Source organism: Anser anser, assembly GCF_964211835.1.
Source record: "Anser anser genome assembly, chromosome: 2".
NCBI classification, from domain to species: Eukaryota; Metazoa; Chordata; class Aves; order Anseriformes; family Anatidae; genus Anser; species Anser anser.
In genome coordinates this window covers 67,907,852-67,935,750 of record NC_139721.1, presented here as the reverse complement: position 1 = coordinate 67,935,750, position 27,899 = coordinate 67,907,852, and the positions used below count along the sequence as shown (strand labels likewise).

General features: G+C 40.9%; 1 protein-coding gene and 1 long non-coding RNA gene across 3 annotated transcripts; one reads left to right on the top strand and one right to left on the bottom strand.

The window, feature by feature from the left end:
* Nucleotides 1-232: 232 nt before the first annotated feature.
* Nucleotides 233-27,899, top strand: LOC310895400 (sodium-dependent neutral amino acid transporter B(0)AT3-like). Of its 2 annotated transcripts, XM_083826742.1 has the most exons (12): nucleotides 233-1,753; nucleotides 9,856-9,996; nucleotides 11,905-12,042; nucleotides 14,159-14,340; nucleotides 14,762-14,872; nucleotides 18,994-19,106; nucleotides 19,533-19,661; nucleotides 20,281-20,437; nucleotides 22,377-22,581; nucleotides 24,103-24,262; nucleotides 25,909-26,071; nucleotides 27,012-27,899. In XM_083826742.1, the coding sequence occupies exons 1-12, from the start codon at nucleotides 1,447-1,449 to the stop codon at nucleotides 27,222-27,224; spliced, it is 2,019 nt and encodes a 672-aa protein (XP_083682868.1). In that variant the 5' UTR covers nucleotides 233-1,446; the 3' UTR covers nucleotides 27,225-27,899. The 2 variants fall into 2 exon arrangements, with proteins under 2 accessions (XP_083682868.1, XP_083682869.1); XM_083826743.1 differs by lacking the exon at nucleotides 14,762-14,872.
* LOC310895405 lies at nucleotides 3,014-17,202 on the bottom strand. The gene is made up of 3 exons (XR_014580657.1): nucleotides 16,897-17,202; nucleotides 12,668-12,870; nucleotides 3,014-5,295 (listed from the first exon to the last, which is right to left on the bottom strand). It is a non-coding gene; the product is annotated as an uncharacterized lncRNA (long non-coding RNA).

Here is a 27,899-nt window from a genome sequence, read left to right as displayed (position 1 = left end):
TAATGGTGAGACTTGGAGATCTTGAAGGTCTTTTCCAGCCTAGATGATTCTATTGTTCTCTGGTTCTATATCTACTCTAGAGTATACCTTTAGATTGTATCTACACCAAATAGAGAGGTGTATTTCCTACTGAGAAGAATCTCAGCCACTGAGAATGGACCAAGCTGAGCCTGAAGCAGTTGGCTGCAGGTGGCAGGGATGGAGGTGAGCGTGCAGAACCAGCACAGCTCTCTCCTGGCCTGGAGCACAGCAGCAGTGTACGGGATGGTGGTGTGGGAAAATAGCCCTGGCTGATTTCTGTGGCATGTACTGAAGTGGTCTGAAGTGCAAAACAGCAAAACCCTGGTATTTTGGAAAGAAAACAAAAAAAGTTGTTCTCACAGGCTTTCATTTGAAGGCAAGCACTCAGCTGTTACATTCCTCGGTAACTATTTAATGAACAATAAAAATAGTCACTTGGGATTCATTGACAGGTGGGAAGTGATTAACCTCAAGAAGTTGTGGTGAAAATGGACCGGATTCTGATACCCGAACATATGTGGTCTTGTCCAGAGCAGAGTCCTGTCTTGGAACATGACCAAGAGCAGTTTGAAATTTCATATCAAAAGATAAGAGCGTTTATTTATTTTAAAAACTAACAAATAGATAGCCAGCTAGCTGCTTTAACACCTGACATTTCAAACCAGAACAGCTCATAAATTGAGAAAAAAAATACTGAAAAAGTGCTTTACAAAATATTAAAGATTATTGCAATAAAAACATTCCTCAAACCCTCCTTGCCACTGTGATGGACCTTTCAAATATTTTAAACTAGTCATAGGTACGTGTGAGGATATTCGGAGAGGGAGAAGCATGCTGAAAGACAGCAATTGTTGTGGTGCAGGTGCTCTGCAGTGCTTGATGCAGCAGAAGCTGTGAGACTGCATCTGGTCCATGTGCACCTTGGGATGGACAAAAGCAACTGCAAGTACAGCCATGAAAACACACCTTTATCAGACCGTGGCTGAGGTTTTGATATAACAATGACCATCTCAGAGCAATGCACGGGATGGAGGAGGTTTTAGTGCAATAACAGGTAAATCCAACTAATACTAATTTAATTTGCACTTACCAAAAAATGTCTTCATTCACTTAACTGTGTTAGCAAAGCAACAGAGGAAACGGCAACACTTTCTTTATTCACAGATCTTTCTAAGTGTTTTACAATTTTAATAAACGTGATTGCTGTAAATGTTCCTTTTTAATTATATTCAGTATCACACTTCTCTGTAAGCATCTGAGAACAGAAGGAGAACAGAAAATAAAAATCGGTTTGATCCTGAGTTACCCATTAACAACATATTCCCAAGTTCTCTGACTATAGAAGGAACTGCAAAACATCATGAGAGGTCACTCTGTCTATACAATAATAATTCCTGGTTTGGTCTTTAAACTGCAGCACTCGCAATGGCACGCTCCTTTGCTCCACCTCCTTTTCCAGAATCCTTCGGGCACCCCCCCATAAAACCTGCAGGAGAGACACCTGCGGGTGTTGAAGCATCTTTCCACTTACAGGGAAAGGGGCTAGAGAGCCAAGGATATTTCACACAAATGTCGAAAGATTTACCCGTTGACGTGCCACCTGAAGCCCCTAAAGAAGATGGCAGGCCGAAGTGGGACAACAAGTTCCAGTACATTTTGAGCTGCATCGGGTTTGCTGTTGGCTTGGGGAACGTGTGGCGGTTTCCATACTTGTGTCAGATACATGGAGGCGGTAAGACTGAAATGGGACCTTGCCAAAATATTAAACTATCATCCCAACATAACTGTACTAATGTATGATGGGCATTCAAGTTATATATTTGCATCACTCATCTATTTATTTATTTATTTATTTAAGCTATCTAACCTTTTGCACCATTGGCTTACTCTTCAGCTTGGCTTTCTCTATAGACATATACTTAATTTTTAAAGGATGTGTTTCTTTAGGAAATAAAACCAAACTGATGCTAACTGATGCTACAGTTCTTACATTGCTGCTACAGTGCTGACAGGAGGAGGAAGCTGAACTTGCAGCTTATTATCTTTAGGAAAAGCAAGAAGTCCTGGGAAGGCCCCAGCGAACCAGTTTCTCCTCCCTTCCCTGACGCCTTTAGGAGGTAACTCATAATCCAAAACTGAGCAAATCTAAATCACACTTTTCAATGGCTCTGAAGCCATCTGAAATGCTCAGCTGATTTAACACAAGCACAAGAATGTGAGGTGATGCTGACACCCACCCAAGACTTTCTCTGGGCACCATTCCCGTGAAGAATTGCTTTAGAAACAGCCAATTTAGTAAATACAGACAGATCAGAAATGAGTAATTGACAGCTCACCGCTTACAGCAGCTTTTGAGATCTGCCATGGTAAGCCATCTCAAGCAGAGTGCTGTAGCAAATTGTTTCAGCCCAGTTTTATTTGTTGTCTTTCAATTAACTGGAGAAGTATAAAATTCAAACTGAGAGAAACTTGCAAATGGTAGGAAAAAAAATAAATCCAAGTACGTTCTACCAAGGTATCTGCATTCCTTGGAGAATTACACGTATTTGAACCAACCAAGGAACCATGGGCGGATGCCGTCTTTAGTAGCAGGAAGCGTTTTAGAAAGAAGTGGCCACTTAGGGACTCCGGTGAGTAGCTGAACAAATGAAATTGAGCAAGCTGTATCAACCAAAAGAATGCTGGCACACATAAATGGAGCACTAGGAATTAGGTGGAGATATTGCTACAGGTACTAAGACAACTTCTGTGACCACTTTTCCAAATCAAGTTGAAAAAAAAATAAATAATAATTGCAGAAGAGCCCCAAGAACTATTCAAGGTCAGGAAAATTTATGGTGTGAGGAGTGACTTAAGAGTCTAATCCATTTATTTCAAGAAACTGGAAATGAATGAATACATTTATCATAGTCTATAAATGAGGTACTATGGCACTAATTCAAATAAGAAGAGAGAAGAAGCAGTAGGTTAGGTGCCTCACAGGAGACTTAACTCTTTATGTTATTTATTTTCAAAATGTGAAAAACAGTGAAATGCTCGCAAATGACTTCCACAACCAGGTGGCTAGAAAGCCATAGCTGCAAGCACACTGTTCCTCTGTGTGCCAGTTGGAATGGCTGGAAATAGCCTGTCACTTCAGTTAACAATGCACACATTGGTGAGATGGGATAAACGCCTTTAGAGGGCCATCCCGGCAGCAGAAGTGGCATGGGGCCTGAGGGGAGGGTGTTCTTCTGGAGCAGGAGCTAAGGTCAGGCAAATGCCCTGCAGCATCTCAGATGGCCTCAGATGCCTGAGACCACCACGTCCAGAGATGCATCTTCGGATCCCTGGATAGCCTGAAAAGCAAAGACAAAGCAACAGACAGCTCTTGGGAACAGCCAGCACTTACACAGGATTTCATTTTGAAGAACTGAATTCCATTTTTTTTCCTGATGTGCCTCAGTATTTTTTGATTCTGCGTTAAACAGTTACTGAGAGTGGAACAAAGTACAGCCCTACAGCTCACTAAGCTCTAGGAAATGGATAGCAAGACTAAATTACCTGTGTTAATGACAAGCAAAAGGAAAGCAGCTTGGTTCTGTGCTAAATGCTGTGCTAAAATATTTTTGAATGATCCAGAAGATATGCTTTCTATGTGTCCTTCTTAACTGCATGAAGCCAAGAAAGAAATCTGGGTCCCTTTATACAAAGTTAAAAACTGAAATAGAGTTAGAGAACACATAAGATGGAGACAACCGGCACCCTCAAATGTCCACATCCAGCATTTAGGGACAAATATTTCACAAGGAAAGAGACTGAAATGAATGAGAAGGGTAAGAAGGGACACAAAAGTTATGTGAAGAAAAGAAAGACACAGAGATATAGAACAGAAACTATTTTGTTATTTCTATTTATCTTTCTATCTACTCCTTGTTAAGAAACAAAAACCATTCAGTATTAACAAATAGCATGGTAAAATTAACATAGCGTAATATTTTTATAATGTAATGAGCAATTAACCTGAATCGCTTAGTGGAAAGTTTGAAACCAACATGTGGGATGACAGAGAGAAACAGCTCCTCCGCACATCTCACCATGCTTCTGGGGTAATAGGCTTCATGAGGCTGCTTGAAATTGTGCTTCAGGGTTTTGTGAAAACCTCTGATATGGATTAAGGTGAAGTATCAGTCTCCTGCCTGTAAAAAAATGTTCTTACGCCTTCTCATGAAGCACCAAGGGCTGCTTCCTAGAGCTGGAGGTGGGGAGCTAGTTGTGGCCAGCTGGTTTCCAGCATCTTCAGACCCCATGCTCACTCCAGAAGATCACCCAACGCTGTCCTCCTGCTGAGGTTTGATCTCAGGGGTCCCCAGCATCCCTGCCTACAGACCGCTCCCACCCCAAGCAAACCATGAGTGTGAGGACAAGGAGACCCACTCCGACCTTTCTTGTGGATGACACCATGCTAAGAAAGTCTATTTGCTTCTGTATCAAGCTTCTAGGCCCTGATATACCCCGCTTTTTCCACTGATAGATCTCACTAGGAGCTGCTAGGAGTGAAAAAGATCCCAGAACAACTTTAAAGAAAATAAAAATGGGGAAATGCTACAGGGACAAAGGTGGGTCATTATTTTGCAGTTTGAGCAATCATTTTAGCAGTGAAAAAACTGGTAGAAGACAGCTAGCAGTCTTGGTGACACCGTATAGCTTCTCTGCATCACTACAAACAGCGGCACAACACAGTGGTGAACAAAGCTCCACATATGGCTGTACGGCCAACATTTGGTCACTGGATTTTAACAAAGGGCTCAGAGAGCTCAACAGCATGAAGGACTCTGTAACAAAGTGCTGACAAAATTCTCTGGGGTTTGCAAATCATTTCTCATAGACAGCAGGTGTTGGAAGAATTTGAGTCACGAAGACCACCAGGAAGACAGACCTGTTCGGTTTATGCATGTGTGTAACGTGGCTGCACTGTTGAAAACAAACAACTGAGATGCAAAAGCCCAGTTGATTTTCAGGGGTACTGGCGTATAAATCCTGCTTGTGCACCTCTGGAGACGTGAGCACAGGACAGACCAGCAGCGTCGTGGCTGACAATGGGCCCCAGGAGGTGTGGTGGCTCGGCGCCTGCAGCCACGGTCATGAGCACAGCGAAACCCAGTATGGAAACGGCACAGAAGGCACAGTCAAAGGCTGAACGGCTTCTGGGGTGCAGACCACGGTTTCACAACTGGTCCAGGTGATATCCAAGCATTTAAGAGTTAGGCAATGCACTTTTCTTCATTTCTACATCTTTAAAAAAAACAGAGTTAAAAATAAATGCTTGTATATTTGTCTCATGTCAGCTGTTCTCATCGGACCTCTGAACCTTATTCATCGCACATTAGCATTACTCAGTAACTTGGATCTAATATAATATCAGTTCTGCTGACATTTATCACCTGCTTTCGTTACTGATTATTTGGGTTTATTGCCTGAGTTAAGTTAGCTATTTACTTTTCATGACTAATGGATATGAAGGTTGTTTGCCACAGTAAGTGGAGACAAACACAAAGGTTTCCAGGCAGCTGGGATTGAAAGGGTATTTCTAAATGGCCTGGTATATATTTTGTCACCTAAAGATGAGATTCAAACAAGTCATACAGCCATATATGTACATATATATATATATATATATACTCGTATAGTCGACTGAGTATACTTTAAAAAAAACAATAACAACAACAACTGGTTATTCTATCTGTAACTTACCGCAGTGTTGTCCTTCTGATTACAGCTGGTATATACATGCCTATCTAACCCATGGGTAATAAAAATTATGTGCAGCGTGCCTGGGCCTACACAACAACTGGAGAATATCTTTAATGCAAAATACACTTTCTTTCTAGGAAAATAAATACACATAAGTCCTAAAGCAGACCTTCCATTTACTTCTGAGGCAATGGTTTGCAGATATTCATAACCCATGGCCTACCTGACCTCTAGCTAAAATTTGAATGACAGCTTGCTATAAAATGCAGTTGGCTGGCTCCCTGCATTCTCAGAAGGAAAATAAAATCTGAGAGAAATAACATATAGGCCTAGAAGATATTATAAAATAAATAAGAAAAAACGGTGTGTTGCAAAGAGCAGAAATGTTCAGGTTTTGACAGAACAATTAATGAAATTATTACAAGCAAAATTATGAAGTAACGGAACCGCATGCCCTAGCTTTTCACTGAGGAGCTGAGCAGGATGCAGTAACAGTCCAGAAAATGAGGCTTGTTCCTGGGCTCATTAAATGGGAAGAATTATCACCATGAGGAATCATGAAATCCTGAGAAGCTAAGGGGTCTCACGAGCAAGCAGTATGGGCCAAGAAGAACAGATATGCAGAGCGAAGTAGTTGGTGCTTAGGACCCAGCATCCATGCTGCAAACACCTGAGGGTGTTATTTTTCAATTTCAGGCTTGATGAATTTTCAGTTTGCTACTATACCTGAACTCTTGTGGGGGAAAAAGGACAATTTTGATAATCCCCTTTCAATAGCTAATAGCTTTTTTTCTGAGTCTGAGTAAGCAGTTACCATCTCCTGCCACTTGTAGGTAAAACATAAATTACCACAGGTATCTTGCCATTCAGTTCTCAGCCTTTTGGAAAAATGCATCCATCACTGTTTCTCCTACGTACCAAGAATACCAGTGATGTGGATCTCTGACTACTTGTTGCATTGTACCATCCTATTCTGCCACTTTTCAGATTACTTCAGTCATTACAACTATTTTTTTTTTCCATTCTTAAATTTCTGATCTGAAGGAAAATTGTTATTTGTGTCCTAACCTTTCAAATGCTGTTGTGTCTATAGATTGTTGTTTTAAGTTACTTACGTTACTTTTGCTAGCTGATCTGCAGGCACTGTCAAGAATTTCAGTATTGATCATGTGGGTCAGTTCCTCTAAGTTTTTTCTCCACCATTTAGGAAGTCATCGTTGATATTCCAACATCGAGCAAAGCTATCGGGTTTTCTTCTCCATTTCTCACTGAGGCTCAACAATTTCTGCAGCTGGTACATCTGGATCACAGATCACCTGGCCTGTACTTTAAACTGCTTTAACGTCTCCACTAGTCAGGTCCATTGCTTTCTCTTTCTAAGGTGTGACAAAACCAGTTTGGTGGTGTCATTCTGCTTTGCTGGCTGCCGTGATTCAGTTTTAGATGGCTCTCCATCACCAGCCCCTTTGCCATTCTGCTCGCTGGTGCGGCCACAAGGTCATCCCCAACTCTCAACAGGCTCTCTAGTAGTTCATGCTCTTCTCTCCCAGATTGTTGTGTGTAGGTGATATACAAAGATCATCCCCATCAATTATCATTTTCCAGGCAGAGGGCTGATTATGGTTAAGTCACAGCTTTTCTGATCTGATTTGCCTCTAAATTGATATGGAGTACATTGAAAATACTTTTTGCTGGAAGTACTTCACTGATTTAATGGGAAATTAAAAGGTTGATGGGTCCCCAGGGCATTGCTGAGGTCAGGCTCTAGAAACACTAAGTGTGTCTGTAGTGCACCGGAATTTTTCTTTTCTCCTGCAATGCCTGTAGAGCTGTCCCCGCTCTAAGGGCTCTTCTCAGCAATGATACTGAGCATGACACACATTTGTGCTCCTAGTCGCTTTGGACTTTACTGTAAATGGAACCAACTTACCTATATGTCAAGTCTACTGAATTTCTGCTGTACCTGTGTTACACATGAAACATGTGCTGGTATGTTTTTGCTGTGCCTGTGTTTGAATGATGAGCTCTGTTTTGTGACACCAGCACAATTCTTCATTCTGTTTCTTGGATTTCTCCTTGCCTTTCCTACAGTTAGATTTCCCAGGGCATCTTTTGAAAATGTATTTAAATTCTGTCTTTTGGCACACTCTCCCCTATCAATTAAATAGACCCCCTGATTATACAGTGCTGGTGGGTTCCTACTCACCATTACTTATCTACTACCTTTTCCATACCCTTTTGCTTTATGTCAGTAGGGAATTTTACTCTGGAGAAGTGCAAGTTTCAAGTGCTTGAGCAGCTTGTCTGTTTTTTCCTGCCTATTCCCTTTTTGCCTAAAAATACTGCAAGCAAATGAATAAAGAACTGAACCTGAACTGAGCCTCTAGACTATTAGCCATTTATTTGACTTTGGTTTGAGAAAGATTAGCTCTATTTCTTGCTAGCCCTGTCTTCTGCCATCTTGTGATATTTGCAGATAGCATACTTTTTACATTGAAAAACATACATTTTTCATTGGAGCAAAATATGACATTATGCTGTAAATATAACTGGAGATGCATACAAACCAGCACAAAGTAAACAGGCTTATATCAGCAGAATATTTAAATGTGCTCTGCTGTCAGTTGGCAAACAGAGAAGGAGAGAGAGATAACACGGGGCAGTTTGCACTCATTGTTACAGTTATTTCCGGGTAGATATGAAACGGGAGATAGGTCCCTTGTGGAATGGCCTGCTAGGAAGGGCTCAGCATCTCCTGGATTGCCTTAGGTGGTAAAACACTTACATGAACTAACTGTTGTGGTCCTTACCTCCCTCTGTGAATCTCCTCTTAGGGGGCTTTGTAATTGCTCTTAGGAGCAGCTTCCTCCGAGCAGTGGGACTACTGAGCAGGGCTTCCAAGCATCCAAAGTGGGAATCTTATGTACTGGAAATCAACTCCAATGCTTCTTTCTCAAATCTGCTTCTTAGGTGTTAAAAACGTGTAAGGAAATCAGATCATAGAGACTTCTATTTCCTATTTCCACCTATGGCAAATTAAGAGCAGTCTCTCATTTAGAGAAGCATTATTTATCCCCCCACCCCACGCATTTCTTGATAAAGAACTAAACTATTAAAAAAACAACACCAAACCTTGCCTGGGAGTTGCATATAGTTACTGCAATTACCTAGCAATAGGTAGCAAAGTTATTGCAATTCCTAGCCCTAAGTGATTCAATTTATAAGCCCAGCCTTTCTAAACAGCCAGGGATTGCAAAACAGAGGCAGTTCCTGGAAGAGCAGAAATCCTTGCTAGCTGCCTGCCTTCCTTCTCCTGGCCAAAGACTGAGTGGAGAGGTGAATTGCTCTGCTCTCAGCACCACGGTTGTGGTGATGGCATAACAAGGCACAGAACTGCTGACAAAGTGATGAAGTGGCACAGAGTTGGCTTGAGCTGGTAGGAGAGTTGGAAGGGGCGGAGGCAGCATTTCTGTCTTTGTTTCCCCAAAGAAAAGACATTTTGTGGGCACAGTTGTAGCTGGCCATGCCAATAAACTTCCATCTGTTAGACCATTTTGACTGAAGTGGGCAGAAGGTTTAAACATACTTGATGAAATTTCACTTGGTCTCATGAAAATCAGTGTCTGTGTAAAGCTACGTTGGGGAGGAAAGATCTTGTAGGAACACAATGGAACAGTGTGACACCTGCATATCTTGAACTGTAGTAAGTGTTAATGTTGTGCAAGGGCCAGCCATAAAACATTTTCAATTTTTAAAGTTTCCGTTTGCATACTCCCCATCTTGTACATCTGCTGCTATCCCTGCAACAAAAGAAAGGGAAATGGAGGAAAGGGCGAGGCTCTGTAGAGCTTCTGTGTTAATGGGATGTCAGAGTGCCTGAGGGGAAGCATTTTTAGGACTAAGGGTCCCAGCCCTCCCTCCTCCATCTCTCCCAACAAAACAGCCTACAAACAAGTTACCCAACAGGCTTCCCCAGCAATGCTGCTTCTCTCAATACTTCTTAAAAAGACTTTGTTACCATCATGAAGTAGAGGAGATAACAGCGATTTGAGTGAGATGCAGATAACAGTGTGGTTTAATTGCTCTTAATTATCTTTTCAGGGGCATTCCTGATCCCATACTTCATTGCGCTTATCTTTGAAGGAATCCCACTGTTGCATCTTGAACTCGCCCTAGGACAGTGCCTGAGGAAAGGCAGCATCAGTGCCTGGAGAGCCATCTCACCTTATCTTGGAGGAGTTGGTAGGTCTCTCAGGGTCCGGGCTGAAGGAACCACAGCACTGATTTCCTACAGACCTGTCTCTGTCGCCCATTAGAAAATCAGTCACATCAGGTGTTATTCCAGGCACACATGAGCCATAAATGCAAACCTTATAACCTTTGCAGTGGAAAGCACAGCAATCAGAGCCTTCTCTGAGACATAAGTAATAAGGAAAAACTCACTGGCTCATTAAATGAATCAGCAAATTAAGTGAACTAGGCATGCTCCCACAATGCTGAGGAGCCCGTTGTGTCCCCGTGGTGTCTGAGGTGTCGAGTGAGGTGCTAAAGCTGCCTGTGCAAGGATCAGTATGGGCTGGTGGGGCTGACCCATCACGAGCTCTGCCAGCCAACACTGGCCCATTCATACCACATCTGGGAGCTTTCATGGCAGCTGCCTGTGCAAGGTGCTTCTTGCTCCTGCCTCAGAGCCCCTCCAGAAGTCCGTCTTGTCCTTCCAGGAAGGGTTGGACTGGAGCGGGGACGGACACACAGACAGACAAGAAATCAGGAAAAGGAGTCTGACATCTCCTAAGCCCAAAGCAAATGCCTGAAAACGGGATCAGTAGTGACAGCTATGCCCGTGGGTGTGTGTGGGAGGAGAAGGGGTGGGTAAGAGGAGTTATCTAAAGGTAAGAGGGCAACCAGGAAGAAACACCAAGCAGCAGGGTCGTGCCTCCAGCTAGACCCATCTCCTACAGCTAGGCATGTCCATCCTCCCTCTGCAAAAATGCAAGCTAGTATAATCTGTAGCGCTGATATTCTTCCTTATTGTAGGAGAGAAGCTACCAGGTTAGGGCGTATATGCATATAATATGGGACAAAAGAGTGCCCTCATGCTATGAAACTTCAGTCTGTTTTGGTCTGCTATTAAAGTTTTGCCATGTTCTAGAAAATACTGATATCTTTTGTAGGAACTGGGGCAACTTTAAACCCAACATTTGAGCAAAAGGGACCACCACAGGAAACTAATTTCTGGTTCATCTTGCTTTCATGACAGAGACTAGCAGCATTGTCTGTTTAAGCCTCACCTACGTGCTCCTATTCCTGTGCTAGTTGTTTGGTTTCTGGTAATCGGGAGCCAGCAGCCCAGTGCCCACCACCTTTAGAGCGAAGTGTTGTTGAGGCTTGACTGGATTAAAACCCTGAGCAGCTTTGACTTCACAGCAAGAAATCAAACCAGAGACCTTGTGGGATCCTTTCCAAGATGAATTTTCCTATGTTTTCCCCAAATCTGAAGCTGCTTTCAGAAGCGGGCTGGCACCAAGGAGTCGGGAGGGGTGTCCTCCCAGAGGGCTCCATAGCTCAGGCACCCCAAATGTCTGATCCCAACAGGCCCCTCTTCTTAAAGAAGGCACTTGTTTCTCATATTTTTCATATGAGAAAACCTTAATGGAGTCAGAGAAAACTCATTCCCCCCCCCGCCCCCGTGCATAGCTGGAAGTGACCCCAGCAGACCTCAACAACCTCAGCAGTTGTCCCTGAGGCAGCTCAAGGAGATGAACGAGAAAGGCACGCATTTGTGGGGCCTAGAAGGTCTCTGCTCTTGGTGCTCCCACAGCCCTGCTCTTGGCATTTCTCACCTGCTTGCCTAGATGGCTGCTTGCTGGCACAAAGTCCTCAAGAAGGGTAAAAGGCTGAGCAAAAGGCAGGACAAGGACAAAGCAGGGGAGCACCGGCCTTCTTGGAGCAGGGCTGGTGAAGCAGGGGGACTGTGCACCGGAGTTTGGCTACCGAGGACGCAAACGGCTCTTCTCTGTGAAAATCTCTGGGGTTAAAAAATATAAATAAATATTGAGAAATTAGGAGATGTGAGTTTCTAAGAGCAAGTGCTGTGTCTGGTAACTTCTTCCAAAGTTTTTCTAAGCTGAGATCTTGTGTCTTCTGCAGGGGTTGGTTCGTGGATGGTGTCGGTTCTGGTGAGCTTGTACTACAACACCGTTTTAACCTGGGTGATGTGGTATTTCGTAAACTCCTTCCAGGACCCCCTGCCTTGGAGTGTCTGTCCTCTAAATGAAAACAGAACAGGTAACTGCTGCTTCAGGCACCCCTGCCAGCACCAGGAGGATCACAAACGTCAGAGCCTGGGGACTAACAGGGGGAAAAGGGAAGCTTTGTGTGTTTTTTGAGCTTGCACTATGATACAGGGACCAGATTGAAAGAGCGTCCTGTGCTTTCCAACCAGGAAGAAACAGTCCTTGTGACCATCACCATAAACTACATATCAAGACATGAGACTGCAGACATAATTATGAATCAAATTTATGACTACATCTTTCAGTAATTGCTTTAGGTGAGACTTAACTTTCCATTAGGTGGTGATGCATTGGTTATGACATAAGCCAGAAAGTCCACCACCCTTTCGATTTCAAAACAGGAAACTAAATAATTGTTAAGAAAAAAAAGGAGCAAATAAATACAAACTTTTGAGGTGGCAGGGAAAACATTTAAAGACAGTTTGGATGCTCAGACTAGATACACATTACCCATTACAAAGAACATTAGTAAGACCTAAGAAAGTGTACCTGAACAGGATAAAGACAGTTCATTATTCTTTAAAATTACTTTTCAGCTTTTTTTTTTTTTGAGTGACTTATTTCTTTATCAATATTACATTTAAATATCATTATTATTATTTATTTATTTATTTTACCTCATAACTAAGAATTTTACCATGTCTGCTTCCAGGGTTTCTTTTTCTCCTCCAAAAGCACTGGTGGCTCTGCACCTCACAGTTAGGTGATGGGGGCTGCAGGGGGCTCCCTCCTTCTGCTCGGGCACCACTCCACAAACCTCTCCCAGTGAGAAGCTGGTTTGCCTCTTTCCTCTAGCTGAAGACACTCGAATTAACATCTCCTACATAAATCGTGGGAGAAAAAAGTAAAGACATGAGTGAGTGATACAAGGAGGATAAAAAACTAGTTTTTCCTGACTAAAGCACAACAAAGTCTTGAGGGGTCAGACACCTAGTTTCTTACACCTACTTACTTTGTTTAAAGGCCATTTAGCAGAGCAGAAAGTGAAACAAATAATCCTATAATCACTGTTGAGATGGCTGAGATGGCCAGGTATGAACAGTATGGAATGTTTCTCTGCTGCAACCACAGTGAAAGGCATTGAGCAGCTCTGCTTGACTGCAACTTTATGATTGCCACCTTGTGCATTTGTATACGTTCAGATTTTCACTGGGGAAGGTGGTTGTTTCAGAAGGGAGTGAAAGGTCACAAGGAAAGGGAGAAATGGAGCTGTTTGAGAGCTTGATTAAAAATGCTGGCATCTCAGACGACATGAAAAAATTCAAATCAGATGGGGGAATTGTTCCTTGTAGCTTTAGGATTATCTTAAAATACTTTATCATGCCTAGCTCTGGAATTAAAACAAGAGAATAAGGGAGGTTTCCTGCAGCCACTTACCTTGTTCAACCGTCTAAACTTGCTACCAGCAAATGCAGCAGCAGGCTATAGCCTGCTATAGCCAAAATGCAGTTGTCTATTTTTTTAATTGCTCTCCTGCCCGCACACACATTCTGTCCCTTCCTAGTCATGACATGACGACTGACTTACCTTCATTGCATGCAGAATGAGCCGTCTTCCCTGCAGCATGGGTATCATGGCTGGAGAGCAGCAAAGCGCTGTGCGTGAGCTCTGCTCAGTGCACCAGATAACCCCGGCAGGAGCAAATAGCCTAAGCTAACAGGACTTGCAATTGGCAAAGGAGGGGAAAAAAAACCACAATGCTATGCTAAACTTGCATGCAAAACAGCAGCCTGAAGAGGAGACACTGCAAGAAAATGAGCATGCTGTCCTCAGCAGAGGAAGAACTGCACTTCAAGCCTCACCAGGCAGAGAGGAGAAGCAGCTCCCGTAGTCCTGCTGCGCACTGGACCTCTTGGTTATGGGCTTAGTACCAGTACTGGCTCTGTGCTGTGTAATCCCTGCTTCTGGAGATGCACAAGGATGCTTTGAGCTCTCCAGACATACGACTGGCTAGGTGCAAAAACAGGAGCTGCAGCATCTGGAGGGCTCAAAGAGACAGCCCTGCCACTCTCTGCTGCTGTAAACCATTGCCTCTTATTAGACAGTGAGCGGGCAAAATATTACCACATTTCAACTTCTATTCTTATGCATGCCACATTTTTTTCCAGGGCTCAATGAAGAATGTTACGAAAGTACCGCAGTCAATTATTTTTGGTACAGGAAAACTCTGAACATAACACCCGACATCGCTGAGAGCGGCACGTTACAGTGGTGGCTTGTTTTGTGCTTAGCAGCTTGCTGGGCAATTGTGTACCTCTGCACCATCCGAGGAATTGAAACCACAGGAAAGGTAGGGAAGGGACAGAGAGAAGCAAGCAATGCAGGGCGTTATTCTGCACTCTGGATGTTGTTCTCCAGCTACTGAATTTCACCACTGTGTGCCACTTCAGACCCATTTCAGTGTGCTGATGGTCCAGCAGGACCACAACAGCAGCACAGATTTGTGCTCATCTTTTCCTTTGCAAATGTTTCTACCCTACCAGTCTCCCCTCACAATATGAAGAGCAAATGTATTTTTAATTAAAGTATTGTTTAATACATTATCATTAAGTTATTAACTAAAAGAACTAAAAGTAATTAATAACTATTTTCAAAATTTCAGTGTTTATGTGTAGCACCCAATATTGTTAGGATGGTGTGTTGCAAAAACTTAAATAGATCTATTAATGTCATTGTCAGTAACTTTCTCTTATTTCTCGCTTTCTGACTAGGCTATTTATGTAACAGCAATATTTCCTTACCTTGTCCTAACTATATTCCTTATTCATGGACTCACTCTACCAGGAGCCACTGAAGGGCTAGCTTACCTCTTCACCCCTGATGTAAGTATTACCACCATAGTCAGAAACATTACTATTCCTTTTTTTCCTCAACACACAAAATACCAAGAGTTCCAGAAATGCTTGGAGAAGCAAGAGACAGCACACAGCATTAACCACCTACAGGTATTAATCCTCTCTAGAGATTGCAAAACACAGATCAGTGTAGCCTGCAACAGGAACACAGGCTTTAAGCGCAACATAAGCCAAGAAGCCCAGAGATCCACTACTTGCCGGCCTGAAAAGGGTCAACAGCAAGAGAAAGCTCAGACATGACACCTCTTTTATCCCTCCCCCTGCAAGCCCAGTGACATGGGCATCCATCTGAATACTGTCAGAGCCCAGGAAGGACAGCCTGGGTCTTTGCAGGAGATAAGGACACGCACTTGCATTTTTGCAGGGCTCAGACAGGGCAACAAATGCTTTCTCACAGTTGAGTAATCTAACAATACAAACTAACACCACCACAGTTCTGTGTTCGCACACTTCATGTACACACACCTCCAGCTGAAAGCCTCTTTGCTTCAATGCACTGTCTTAATGAAGAAAGCAGATCTGGACACCACAGCCAGAGTAGGGCTCGGCATTTTTGGCATTTGGTCTCAGCCCAGCTGTCAAGTTTCTCTAGAAGATCTCAGACGTCTTCGGGACTTAGGATCATTACCCGGTGAATGTAATGCAAAAACTAGATTTGTCTGCATTCAATGCAAGAATGACAAAGCCTGAAGGTATTCACAGTGCTGAGGAGGAACAGATCATCAAAGAAGAGTCAGATGGCTTTGTAGACTGAAGTCAGAATCAAAATCTGACTGCAATCAACCTGCAGTTATCGACTAGCCTGTGTAAGGAAGCAGTTCCCAGGAACATCCTTGAAGAGCCATCTGAAGATGCTTTTGGAGATGGAACTACATTCTTGTCTACAAACATGGGAAAACTGATGCAACAGCCTGGTAAGTGATAGCTACCGTGTGTGGTTGTTGCATAGAAGGCTATAATGTAAGACAGAGGGGTTGCTTTGTTAAACTAACACAACTGTTATGGAAGATTTTGACACTTCAAGGATTGCAAAAAGACAGTAAGAATACAACTACTACATTTTTTTTCTTCTCCTTGCTCACAGCTGTAGTACCAGTATTGCCTTTTCTGTTGTTTATTTAATGCTAGCTTATTAACTACTCCCACCACTGGCATCAGTAAAGATAATAACAGGTAAATTCCTTGTTGCACTGCTCCACGGGGGATGTCCCAAAGTGGGTTGTACAGGGGGGAACTGCTCTTCTGTTCCTGCCCTTTTGCAGGAAGCTTGTAATGCTTTAGCAGAGTAAAGTCCTCTCTAGAAGACTGTAATCTCTAAAGGATAAAAAACCTTCTGCCTCAACCATCCTTTTTTTTTCTCTATTAATTTTTTTACTTCCTCCACTTATCAAAAGCAGTTTTTTTTTTTCCCAATTTTGCAGCGCAGCAGAAATTATACCTGCTCTGTAATAGCCACCACATCCACTCTCTGGTAACTGTTACACATCACTGTTGTTTTAGAAAATCTGTGAAAGAACGCAATAGCTAGTGCTAAAAGTCACATCTTAGCCAGTTTTGAATTGAGAAACAGCTAAATTAATTATTATTTTTTTCAAATATTGTATGAGTTCATTCACTTTCTAAGTTTGTGGTTTTAGTTTCCATTAGCAGATCTCACAAATAATAACTACATGCATACGGATCAACACAGCAGGCTGTGGTTTTATTTTCATGCAGAAATACATAGTTGGCTTTTTGCTACCTAACACTTTCACTCCCTAATTTCTAGAACAAATAATGAGTATTTCTTGCCATTGACTTTCAGGCATGAAGAAGTCTGATGGTTTACTTACACCCTCTAAATCCTTGGCTGCTTGGCAAGTGAAGCAGACAACGAAACAAAAAAGATACTGAAGTTATGCTCACAAGCCCTCGAAGGGAAAGCAACAAGACAGCATCTGGAACAGAGACTTTTGGAAAGGTTCTTGGAGGGAGGGGAAAAAAAAACAAACCTCACAGAAGAAGGATCCCATCAAGTCTTTACAGGATTCAGCTTCCGTGGTTATCCGTGTCAGCTCAGGAGCACAAACGCCTCCTTTCCAGCTTCTTTCACATCTGAAAGATTTTCAGGGTTTATGAATATTTGAAGGTTCCTTGGCAGTCAGTGCTTCCTTTCCTCGTTACTCAGTGTTCACTTGTTAACATTCCGATTTTGTGTCTTTATCCTCATGTTTCTAGCTTCAGCACACTTTGTCTTCTGACAACATGCTTACAAAACCTATGTGACATATTACTGAAAATATAAAGTAACTTTTATGTCCATAATTAGTTGCTTAAGTTCAGGTAACAGCTTTGCTATGATGTGCTTAAGTAGAATGGTACTTCTCAACTTACTGCACACGTTGTATTTACAAGGGGCTTTTCTAGGAGGTCTCAACACGCCCCCCCAAAGCAAAGGTAGGCCTAATGATAATGGCCAGCAATGTTCAGGCACGTGTACATTAGTACAATGAGCTGGACACATTATTTGGCACTTGCCTGTCCACAGTTTCTTTAAACTCTGGGGCTCATTAGTACTTTCCATACTTTACAGTGTTAGTTAACGCATTGCATCTAGCACAAAACTAAACTACCTCCAAACTCAATACCCAAAGTCCCTAATCGGGAAGCCAGATTTGTAACAGCTGCATCTCTCCACACTGACCACTGACCATAATCAAACTGTCCAGGCCAGGTAGCAACACAAATATTTTGTTTCTGCACGGCAATAGCAATCTGCTTCTGCATGAGGTCCTACCAGCGAGCACTGGAGGGTTTGGTTAAAATCTTCCAAAATAAATGTTCAAAATAGTCTGTTTACCCAAGCTGAAGCATTTCAGCTGGTAATGGTCACACATCCCTGCTTGTTATACAATGCTGTACAAAACTTAATACCAGTTCTCCTGCACGCTTCTGGAGAAAGTATCTGCAGCACCGGCATTCGCTGCATCTATCCAAATTGAGGTGAATGCATTGTTCTCGTTCTTCAAGCTCAGACCAGCTTTAGAGAAACCCAAAACGTTACTAACTTTTTTTGGGGCACACTCTTATCTTTACATGTGATAGGGGTCATCTGCAGGATCAACAGCCCAGACATGCAGACACAACACAGAAAGCATGTAGTTCAGTCTGGATATCTAGGGTGACAATTTGATCAGTGCTCAGAGTGACATAAAGCAAAGTGAAACGCTTGACAGCCCGAGTATTACTTCTGGGGCAACTGATTTTTAAAACATTCATTCTTAGCTAATTCTGTTTTCTCTTCCCACTTCTTGATAAGGGATTGGAAAGTAATTGACCTTATAAAGTATGAACTTGGTGCTACTTAGCCAACTGCAGGAAGAGTTTATTCAAAACATTCAACATTTTCTGCATTACTAACCTCATCTTTTTTTTTAGACTGATGTTAATATTGAAATTTCTTAGGATATTTATTTAAAATGGAATACTATTCTCTGTAAATCAACAATCATAGATTTTCTCAGTTAGCTTCCTCTATCACATCTCCTCTTTGTAAATCGAAATCCAAATTTCCCTATATCAATTTCTCCTTTTTCCTATGTTGTCCTGTTGCTTTTTTAATGCTGTTTTCACAGTACTTTGGATTTAAGATGTTCACTGTGGAATCAATTTGATGCAAAGCAATGAAGATTAAGTATTAGTTTGTACAGTTTTAGGAAGATAATATTCTTAAACTATAAGATACCCGGTATGTGTTTTAACAAAAAGAAATACACTGAGGAAAAATGTAATGTACTGTTCCTATTGTGTGCCTGCTGCCTGTCATATAGAAACACATTTATATTATCAGACAGAAGAGACATAGTTATTTTAATGATAATTTTAAAATGAAAGTTTCTATAATTAGTACATTCCTTTAAATAGACCAAATTATGTCTTCAAAAACACCTGCTCTACTGACATATTTTGTACTACTTCCCATTTGCAGCGTCGTTAGATTGCAACACAACTGACAATTTCACACAAGTGAAACAGGAGACCAGTTATGAGTGCAGTGAGAAAAAAAAATAATTTAAACTAAATGCATGCATTTATTCCATTTATTTCAGCTGAACGTTCTGAAAAATCCCCGTGTATGGCTTGATGCAGCCACCCAGATCTTCTTCTCTCTCTCTTTGGCTTTTGGAGGGCTTATTGCGTTCTCAAGCTACAATCCCCCAAAGTAAGTAGAACTGTAACCTTTACAAGTTGGTTAGATTCTTGCTGCATTTCGTGCATTTTTCTAAAATTTTTGAAATTTTTTCTTTGGTATATTTCTAAGGGATCTTAGTATCTGCTGCCTTCCCAAAAGGCCAAATTAGATTTTTTTTTTCCTCCCTGGGTAAAAAAAAAAAAAAAAAAAAGGAAAAAATCTAAAAAGAGCCATTTTCAAAAACAACGTTTGCAGAAATGTGAGAGAATAATAAGTTTTAGAGATCTATTTCACCAGTTACAACAGATTTTTTTCTTATGCTCAGCAAATACCTTCTGTATAGATTAACAATTTGTACTGTAGGCTAAAAATACAGAACTATTTTCTATATCACGGGGGAGGAAGGGTAAATTTTGCCTATTTAAGCCACGTTGTTTGTTTGAATTCTGTTTCTAGAAATGACTGTGAAAAGGATGCTGTGACAGTAGCAATTGTGAACAGCTTGACATCCCTCTATGCTTCCATCCCAGTCTTTTCTGTTTTGGGGTTTAAAGCAACCACAGGCTATTGGGACTGCTTGGACAGGTGAGAAACTTCCATTTCCAGTGCTATGCTGTGGTTTCAACACCTAAACAGATAATGCATTACTTGAAAACATGCATTTAGAGAGGTTTTTTTTTCCTCACTGAAAACGAAAAGCATCTGTATGGAGACATGGAAAAATATAAAGAGTCAAGGCACTGTGGCAAGAATGATCAGGGGTAGCATTTGTAAGAAGTAAAAAAAAAAAAAAGTAGAATACATTGGAATTAGTGTATAAAACAACACTAATTAAGGATCATCTCAGACTAGCATTAGGAGTAGTTAAAAACCACCTTTTTCTATTCCACAGGATTCAGTAAGTTATTAAACACAAGTGGTGGAAATGGTTTTCACATATCATAAAATAAAAATACATTTTAGATACTGCATCTGCATGAGGTACTCAGAGTTTGTATCTGCAGGAAAGAATTAATGAATATTTTCTCCTAATTTATTACTATTATGATTACTACTATTTTCAATATGGATCTCTATATTTACATACAGATCCATGTTTAATATTTTTCTTTTGTTATAAATAAAAGCACCGAAAGTAAACACAACTTTCTATTAACATCTGAATGCATGTCATAGCATTTCCATGCGTTGGCTTCTCTGGCAGGAATATTATCAGTATCATCAATGAATTTGATCTTCCAGAACAAAGCATCATGCGACAGAACTATACAGACTGGATTACGTTCCTGAATTCATCATATCCAGAAAAAATTGCTGGACTCAAACTGAAAAGCTGTGACCTTCAAGAATTTCTTGATCAGGTACTATAATTGCTTCCAACAAAATAACCCCTAAAAAAAATTAGGATTGGTGTCTTTCTTTTTCTTACTAGTACTCGTACTTTACTTGTAATGAACATATGCCATATAATCATGAAAAAAAATAGAAATGTCAAATTTCAACACTGCTGTAGGACAACATGAATCCAAAGCTATCTGGCATAGCATTCAAAATAATATATTATTATCACAGAACTAGTCTTCAAAGGTCCTCCTACCTGACGCATACTCAATGGACACTGAATTCAGTTCTACTTTGGGTCAGGGGAATAAGCAGAACAGAGAAAATATCTAGCTGAACGATTATACAAAAAGGATGCTGAATGGAAGTTTGCTAAATCCGTATTTGGCAATTAAGGTATAAAAACTGTTAAAATACTGTTTGCCTTTGATCACATATATGACCACCAGGAAGGTATCTTATCCGTCTTCTGTCTTCTTTTCCAAATTCCTATTCCCTCCTGTGTTCTCCCCTTTAGTTTTCCACTCTCTACACAGGATCTGAAAATATTTTTATTCAGTTTTGTTTTAAATACACAACAACAAAAATACATCATGATCCTCTCCTTTCCCTTCTCAACCATCCTAAAGCTCTCTCTCTGTCACTAACACAGCTGTTTCTTCTGTTTTCTTCTCCAATCTCATTCCCTTTGTTCCAGTAATCCCATCCAGTGCTGTAGCTGTCATTTACTATTCACACATTTGCATTCTCTTGTTACAAATCCTTACCAAAGATTAGGGCTGTTTAGAGGACAGAGTAAGACAGGAGCTTGAAAGGAAAAAATTATTAGGACAAAAGCATGCACCTGTGTTAGAGTATGTTAATGCACAACATCCTCAACACACAATTATGGTGAAATAGTATATTTTACTTATGGAGAAGTCCAAAGAAGGCATTCCAGCCCTGACCTGACCCAGTTACAGTTTTGTCTGTCTTCCTCTGATTACACCCTTTATGATTTAGTCTTTATCATAAAGACTATCACCCTTTAGATTTAGAGATATTTTACTTCCAAAAGAGTAACATTAGCAATTTTTACTGCTTAGATTTAAACATCTTTGCCCTGAATTCAAAGAAATTTGCCTTTTTTTTTTTGTCATGGCAATGGTAGATTGTTTTGTATTCAAAATTTTTTTTAATTTTTTCACTGTTAGAGCAGCAATAAGATTTATTTGCATCTTTTTTACTTCCAGCAGCTATTCCACCATAGATTTTTTAAAAAATTATTTAAGATGGCCTTAGCAAAACTATTGCTATTTCAGTGAATACTCACAGATGTTTCTCTTCTTTGAACCCACCTCTAAAGTTCTGCTCTATGATTGTCTATTCATCTCTGATAGACTATTTAAAATTAAAATGGAGCTCTTCATTTCCACCCCCACAAACGCTATCCTCAAGTGTTGACTGTCATATACATAGCTCCCCCCAGCCCGACCAGCATGCTTGATTCCAGGGAAGGATACGATATAAGAGGTGACAAAGTTAAAAAAGCTTCGCCATTCCCACTGATTTTACACAACTTTTTGATCGTCAAATATGGTATTTGTATATAGTCTGGTATAAATATATATTTTTTTTCAATTTATTTATTTCTGGCCTTAGGAGGCCACCTTTAGAAACACATTTATTAGCTGTACAGCTTAATGGGGTTTACTGCCTAGAAACAATCACCCTGATTATCTCATCTAGCACAAACCCTAAAAGCAGTAGCACTCCCAGTTATTCCTGCTGTAAGTAAAAGAGTGGTACTTGAATTAGTCCATGTATCTTGGGAAATCATGCTAACTGAAATTCTGGTCTTGAGGTTCAGAAGGGAAGATACAAAGAGTGCATTATAACTCTATGCCTCAAGCTACATTTAGGCATGTATAATGTGTTTGTTTTTTTTTTATTTATTTATTTTATTTGTGAATTCTGCAGAGTGTATCAGGATCTGGCCTGGCTTTCATTGTGTTCACTCAAGCCATCATCCTAATGCCAGGCTCACAGGCCTGGGCCATCCTGTTTTTCATAATGTTGTTCAGCTTGGGCCTTTCTTCCATGTTTGGAAACATCGAGGGAGTCTTCACACCTCTTCTAGAGCTTCAGATTATATCTAAATCAATACCTAAAGAGCTTTTATCTGGTAAGGTATTTGCTTCGCTTTGTTCAAAGGAGGCGGCTTCTGCACAGAGGCACAACTGACCAACTGTTTAATAAATATCATAAAGGGATTAAGAATTTGCAATATTAACTTAGCTATTGTACAGCGCTGGGAAAGGTAGTGGATTGTATTTGCAGAAGATAAGCACACAGATGAGGTAGCAGTTATGGCAGAAGTCACCAGCTGCCAGTAGGGTATTGCCCTTGTCATCGTTGCCCTTAGTTTGCAAGAGCTGTTTCAGTCTGAGCGCACTCGTTAAATTGCCAGGTCTGGAGTCCAGTTCGCTCAGAGCTGTTGCAAACATCAGGAAGAGCCCTGTCTCCACTGAGGCCTTTGGCGCTTAAACAAATCACTTTAAGGCAGCAAATTGCATCAGCCAGTCTGCCCCAACCATTTGTGCACGAACTTACCACGTACCATGTTGTCGTGGCTGTGCGATAGTCACTCACCCCTATTTCATTCAGGGTTGTGCTGCTGCTAAATTTCACATTTACGGTGAACACATCAGAGCAGAAACCAAGGAATAAGTGCTTAATGTCCTGTCTGCACACCAAAGGTGGAATCTTTTCAACCAGAGACACTCACCAAATCCAATCCACTCCTGAGTTGAACACGTTTATTTTGGCTTTCTTGGCTGGAATGTAAAAGCCTATGCTAGCAAATGGAAACAGAAGAGAAGAACAGGAGAGATCCTGCTGTGAAATTGGTCTAGACAAATTTTGGTAGTTTCAAGTAATGGATTAACGCTTCTGGTAACATACCATTTTAAATTCATATGTGGAACATTGCTGTCATTCCTTTACTACGGCCTTCCTGTGGCATCTAAATTACATCCTTCTCACTCTGCAAATTTTTATTTAAAAACAAATCTATTCACAACTTGATGAGGTAACCATTCCATTCGGAAACTGATCTTTGAATTGTGTGCTTTCTGGAGCCAATTTTATGCCACATTGAACCAAAGCCCATCTCAGAGTTAGATGCCCTTAATAACACAGCACACGGACACGGACACCTACTTCCTCTCCTTTTTCTCTGAATTACCCCCAATACCACATCTTCTCTAGAGGGGAACTGACTGTATTGCAGTACAGTGAAGCCTAAACCGTACAGTTACACCTGGGGACATAAGGGGATCCACTCTCTTAGCTCTGGACCCTTACCCATCTCAGGACCCCGCTGCCCGTGCAGACCAATGGCTGCATGGAAATGAGGGCACTTGAAGCTCACTACATCAGTCAATAGGCAGCACTCAAAAATTAACACAGGGCAAGGCACAGACCACCTGCTTGGACCTCAAAAAAGTTAAGGATGTTTCAAGTCACAGGGGTGCCTTTGGCCACCACACGGGAAAACGGAGTCTGGGAGGTGGTATCAGCTAGCTCCATACAGGAAGAGAGAATAAAAATCACTAGAGCAAGAGCAAAAATAATTTAGAACAAAAATATTCTTACTAAGCTTGGTTCTCCAGTAACAAAGATGCGTTTTTTTTTTTTCCTTCAGGTATAATATGCCTAGTTTCCTTCCTTATTGCTCTCTGTTTTACGCTGAGTTCAGGGAGTTACTGGATCGACATTTTTGACCGCTATGCTGGCTCACTGCCTCTTCTAGTCATCGCGTTCTTTGAAGTGATTGGGGTTGTGTATGTCTATAAAATTAAAAGGTAAGTTGGAAACATGGACTTTTTTCTCATAGGAGGCATTCTCTCAATCCATCCATGTTACGTAGAGATACACAATACTGACATTTCTGCAGCACTTACCAGTTCTGTGAATGTCCTTACCATTCTTTGCTTCAAGTCTCTTATATTTGTAAAATAAGAGGGATGTTGCTCTCTGCTTAGCACTTCTGGAAGGCAGAATCCTAGTCTTAGAGCTGGAAAGTCAACAGCCGTAGCAGAGTTTCATTGCCTTTCAAATATCCTCTACATATATGAAATTAAAGTGTTCAGCCAGCATGTTGAGAATCTCCTTAGGCATGAAGACAGATTAAATCCACTCTTTAGTTTAAAATCTTTCCTGCATACTTTGTAATTGTAAATGCCAGAAACTTTTTCTCATTTTGATTGAGATTAAACCTATCTTCTCTAATCAGAATCCTTGCAGTCCAGAAATTTCCTCAGTTCTGAACAAATATCAGGCAGTGTGGGGTTTTGTTTTCTTTTTCCCCTATTTTCTCGGGCACTTGTTGGGACTTTACCTTGGCCTTCCCAATTTTTGCTCTGGCACAGCGATCGTGAATGTCCTGATTTTTTTTGTGGATCAGTTTGTATGCTATATAGATACTAAACTCAAGTTTGATCAGTGCTGTTGCATTTCGGAGTTTTGGTATCATTTCAACTTCAGTTTTACCAGAGGCTATGATTTTAAATATAAGAGAAATCCTCCTCAATTACAGCTAAAATTCCTGCATTGTTTTCAAGATCCACTGTTAAGATCCTTGGAGCATTTCCCACGTGACATAACCAGTTTCACACATTCCTATGGCTGCACATGCAGCTATCCTCAATCTTACATAGTGCAGAAGTAACAATAAAATCTGGTTTCACAGACTGAGTTTCACAGCACCTGTATTTTCTCTGTTGTGCTAGTATATGCACATTTTTTCCTTCTTTGCTATTATGGGATAGGGGCATAGTTAATTCACGTTTTTCTAAACCCAAAAGAGAATTTATAAAATCTCCAGTTTTTAAAAAATGCCACCGTAATTACTATTCTGGATTATGAAACTCCTTCCAAGTTGCTAGATACAGGTTATCATGTTGTAACAAACTACCAAACCTGGAACCATGTATTTACTGCCCATTCTGTTTACAAATCTAAGAGGTATATATTTGTACATCGACCTGATCTTTTATAACCACCACTACACATTGCAGAAGAAGCTGGCTCAAGTTGCAATAACTTTGTCCGTCAACTGATTGATTTATCTGGTGCTGGTTAATTCAGGCTTTTTTCTAACAAACTATGTTTATCCCCTTGGCGATTTTGCCTTTTTTTTTTTTAAAGGTCTGAATAGTTCTACAGAGCTGCTGCAATAAGTTCATCATTTTTTTTGTCCTCGCAAGCCTTAAACTAGGCACTCAGGTAATGTAAACTCACATAGTTACATTCATCTCTGTTAAGAATCAAAGAAGCCCTACTTTATTGATATTATTAACACCAACAGCAGGTTATTAAAGAGGGGTATGGAATAGAAAAGATTCAGGGAGCTGTACCGTGTGTTTAAAACTTTTAGGAAAAACACAGAAAAAGTGAAATTGCTACCACTTAGCTCTGACATCTTCATAAATGTGCCTCCCCTTTAAAGGTTCAGTGAAGATGTGAAATGGATGACTGGACGAAAACTAAACCTCTACTGGCAGATCACATGGAGGTTTATTAGCCCTCTGCTCCTGGTAATCGTCTTTGTGGCCTTTGTTACTCTCCAAATACAGAAGCCACCAACCTACACAGCTTGGAACCCTAAACATGTATGTTCCCAAATATTTGCAACTTTTAACAGAAACGAGCTACACGTTCTTCTCCCCTACCAGATTCTTTAAAATCATTACTGCTACTAATTACCTACATAATGTAGTCTGAAGTGAGGAAATGCTCAGTGAGAAGGCTGCAGCATGCACAGAGATATGAGGTTACAAATACTAAAACGGCTTTCTTGTTAACAAAGGCCTCTTTCCGTGAAATCCTGTGTCACCACACTCCATGCTTCTTACAGATGTGGGTAATGCAGAGAACTGTTGAAGTGAAATGTCTCTCAGAGACTCCACAGCTACATTGGGTTCAGAGGCAGTACATGTGTATGAGCACAGTTTCAGAGATGCATAACATATACTGGGAATAAAAACATTTCCCCAGGAGACCTAACAGGTCTCTGGGGGCACTGATGAATACACTGATGAATACTGATGAAGACTGTGCAGCTTTGACAGGGACAGAGGCAGTGGTCCAAGAACAGCGTTGGTTAATTCAGCACCAAGGACATGTTGATGATGAGAACTTTCAATCTGGATGGGGCCAATTCATGTCAGTTGCAGCTTTTTGCATTCCTCTCAAATACATCCTGGGCAGGGGGTTGAAGACTGATTTTGGCCTTAAACTGCACATAGACTGCAGTCACCCTCAGAGCAAGGCATAAGCCTTCATAATATGAATACATGCATAGACTGGAATAAGCTCAGATCTTAATCAAGGGAGGGTGCAAATTTAAAAAAAAAAATTACAGCTATGTTTAGACTCATGAGAAGGGTATCCAGAGTACATGGCCACTGTATGGTAGTGCAGAGCAAGAATAAAACTTCTGCTATCCTTAATATAACAACACAAGAAAATGCATATGGAAATCATAGCAAAATAAGTGCTCCTACCTTTTTTTTTTAATTTTAATTTTTTTTTTTTTTTAAATCTCCATAGGAAGATTTCCCTGTGAAGGAGGAGAAAGCTTATCCACCTTGGGTACAGGCCATCTGTGTGCTGTTAGCTGTCCTTCCTTGCATATTCGTACCTCTGGTAGCACTCTTCCAGCTGGTCAAACGAATGTGGAGAAGCAAGGACCCGAGCTTTCTACCACCAGAAGTGTTTTCATGTCAGGAGGTTAACAGAAACTTTTCTCATCCAAAAAAATAAAAAAAACATTGCACCTGTCTGTAAGGAAAGATGGCAGCCTTTGTCAGACGTGATTAGATGTAGCGCTAAACCGTGTTAGTTGAGTGATACATGTAGTTCTGCTTACAGCCACTCATTAGCACTCTATAAACAGTGCTCCCATTTGCTTTATTTTCAACCAATTTCACACTTACATTAGTACTGTCCCACCCACATGGTGCCCCGAATCCTACCTACCAACAAGTACGGTCCCCTTAGCTTTAGTTTTTTCATGTATTACCAACTTCACATCTCTGTCCAGCCAGATTTTAAACCTGGAAAGCCTGCCAGTTATTGCAAGTGTCCTGTCTTCCTTCCCTTCCCTTGTAAACAGACAGACTGTTCCTTATGATCAGCAACATACAAATTAAAACACAAGAAACTACATTCTCCATTCACTGACACACTCCCCACCCCTCCCTGAGATTTGGAATGGAAGCTTGTGAAGACTAAGGACTCCACTTGCTTACTAGACTTTACTTTTTGTAAATCCCTTTATGCATTTAAATAGTAGTTATTTTAGTAGTTACGTCATGATTATGATTTAATAATAATTAACTTAATAATCATAAAATAATTATTGGTAATTTTATGATTATTCTGTATTTTCAAGCATTGCAAAGAGCAACAATAAAGCATCAGAAATTAAAAAACTTA